Source organism: Poecilia reticulata, linkage group LG21, assembly GCF_000633615.1.
Source record: "Poecilia reticulata strain Guanapo linkage group LG21, Guppy_female_1.0+MT, whole genome shotgun sequence".
Taxonomy (NCBI): Eukaryota; Metazoa; Chordata; class Actinopteri; order Cyprinodontiformes; family Poeciliidae; genus Poecilia; species Poecilia reticulata.
In genome coordinates, this window is record NC_024351.1 from 22,710,587 (window position 1) to 22,712,137 (window position 1,551).

The 1,551-nt window shown below is 42.1% G+C and overlaps 1 protein-coding gene across 1 annotated transcript in view; it reads left to right on the forward strand.

Annotated features, from left to right (window-relative positions):
* slc16a10 (solute carrier family 16 member 10) overlaps positions 1 to 1,551 on the forward strand; it is a 26,672-nt gene that overhangs the window by 21,062 nt on the left and 4,059 nt on the right. Inside the window, exons 4-5 of the mRNA XM_008398542.2 lie at positions 70 to 213; positions 415 to 643. Coding sequence (XP_008396764.1) covers positions 70 to 213; positions 415 to 643 — 373 coding nt within the window. The remainder of the gene's footprint in view (positions 1 to 69; positions 214 to 414; positions 644 to 1,551) is intronic.

Here is a 1,551-nt window from a genome sequence, read left to right on the forward strand (position 1 = left end):
GTTTTGACTATGATTGAGTTTTTTGAATGTAAATATGTCATTCTCATCTGTTCCACCTGTCATGCTCAGATGAAACACGTGCAGGAGCGCTTTGGGCCAACMGTAAACAAGGAGATCCTGCTGCTGTGCATCGGCATCACGTCCTGCCTGGGCAGGTTCATCTTCGGCAGCGTGGCGGACTTTGTGAAGGGATCCAACAAAGTGTTCTTGCAGGTGAGGCCTCAGAGAGAAGGCGTCATATGATCACTATCATGCAGTGAGATCTTAACGATGAYGAAAAGAAGAGCAAAAAGACATTCAAAAAACATGTAGATTTATGAGAATAAGCTATCATGAATTGAAGACAGCCAGTTTTAGGCGATACAAAATTCTTTTGCCCTGAATTTGTAAGTGTGAAACGATCTCCTGCTGCAGGTCCTTTCGTTCTTTATCATCGGCGTCATGTCCATGATGATCCCGCTGTGCAACATCTTTGGAGGGCTGATCGCCGTGTGCCTGCTGATGGGGCTTTTTGACGGCTGCTTCATCTGCATCATGGCGCCCATCGCCTTTGAGCTGGTCGGAGCCAAAGATGTCTCCCAGGCTATCGGCTTCCTGCTCGGCCTGATGTCCATTCCCATGGTTGCAGGTCCCCCGATTGCAGGTAAAATGGAAAGAAAGGATGAATTGAGGGCATGMTTTTTTAAGAGACAAGCTAAAATCGGAAATAAAGTGATTTATGATTTTTTGCTTGTCTTTGAAGTAGTTGCCCTGCTGATGCGAATGCACTTTTAACATCTTCTGTGTTATGTTGGGACTTACCTCACTCTGGAAATAGATTGCTTCTCCCTGTCAGCCAGAGAGAATTAGTGCAGCAATCTAATGCAGCTCAGTTACCAGACTGCTTATAGAGCACTGAGATACTTGTCACTTATTTTTAGGCCTGTTCCCCCATCTAGTGTCTATTCCACCTCATGACCTTCCCCCAAAAAGACATGATTTTAACCTAGTTTATAAAGTGCAAATAACATTTTAGGTACCTTCTTGAAATAGCGCCTTTAATACAAATCAAATCATGTCCTGAGGAGTTGTCAAAGTGAAAAAGAACAATTCCACACCAGTCATTCCAGTTAACATGAATTGTACACAAATTATGAGTAAATCCTACAGAATATATCRAAATGTTTTTCACAAAAGAAGAAAAATATTRCCATTTGGCATCACAGATACTTATATTTTTTATTCTGAGCTTGGGTTCTACACCAGAATCGTCATTACCGGGACAATAACGACAATTTCTATCTTCTATCTCCATCTTGAATTAGTCATTGTAACTTAKGTTTTTTTTCTCATCKTCCCTCCAACTTTCTGAGGCYGCCCTATAGCGCCCCTTGGTGGCGTTGAAAAACACTGTTATAAACCACCACTCCCTCCTGCAATACAAAGAGGTTCTTCTTTTTGTATTTTCAATCTGTCTCCCAGATTTGATGGTTCATGCAAAGAGAACAGAGCTGGATTTTCTCATCATTACTCTGGCAGTTCAGTTCAGAACCCTGAATGGTTCTGAAAGTC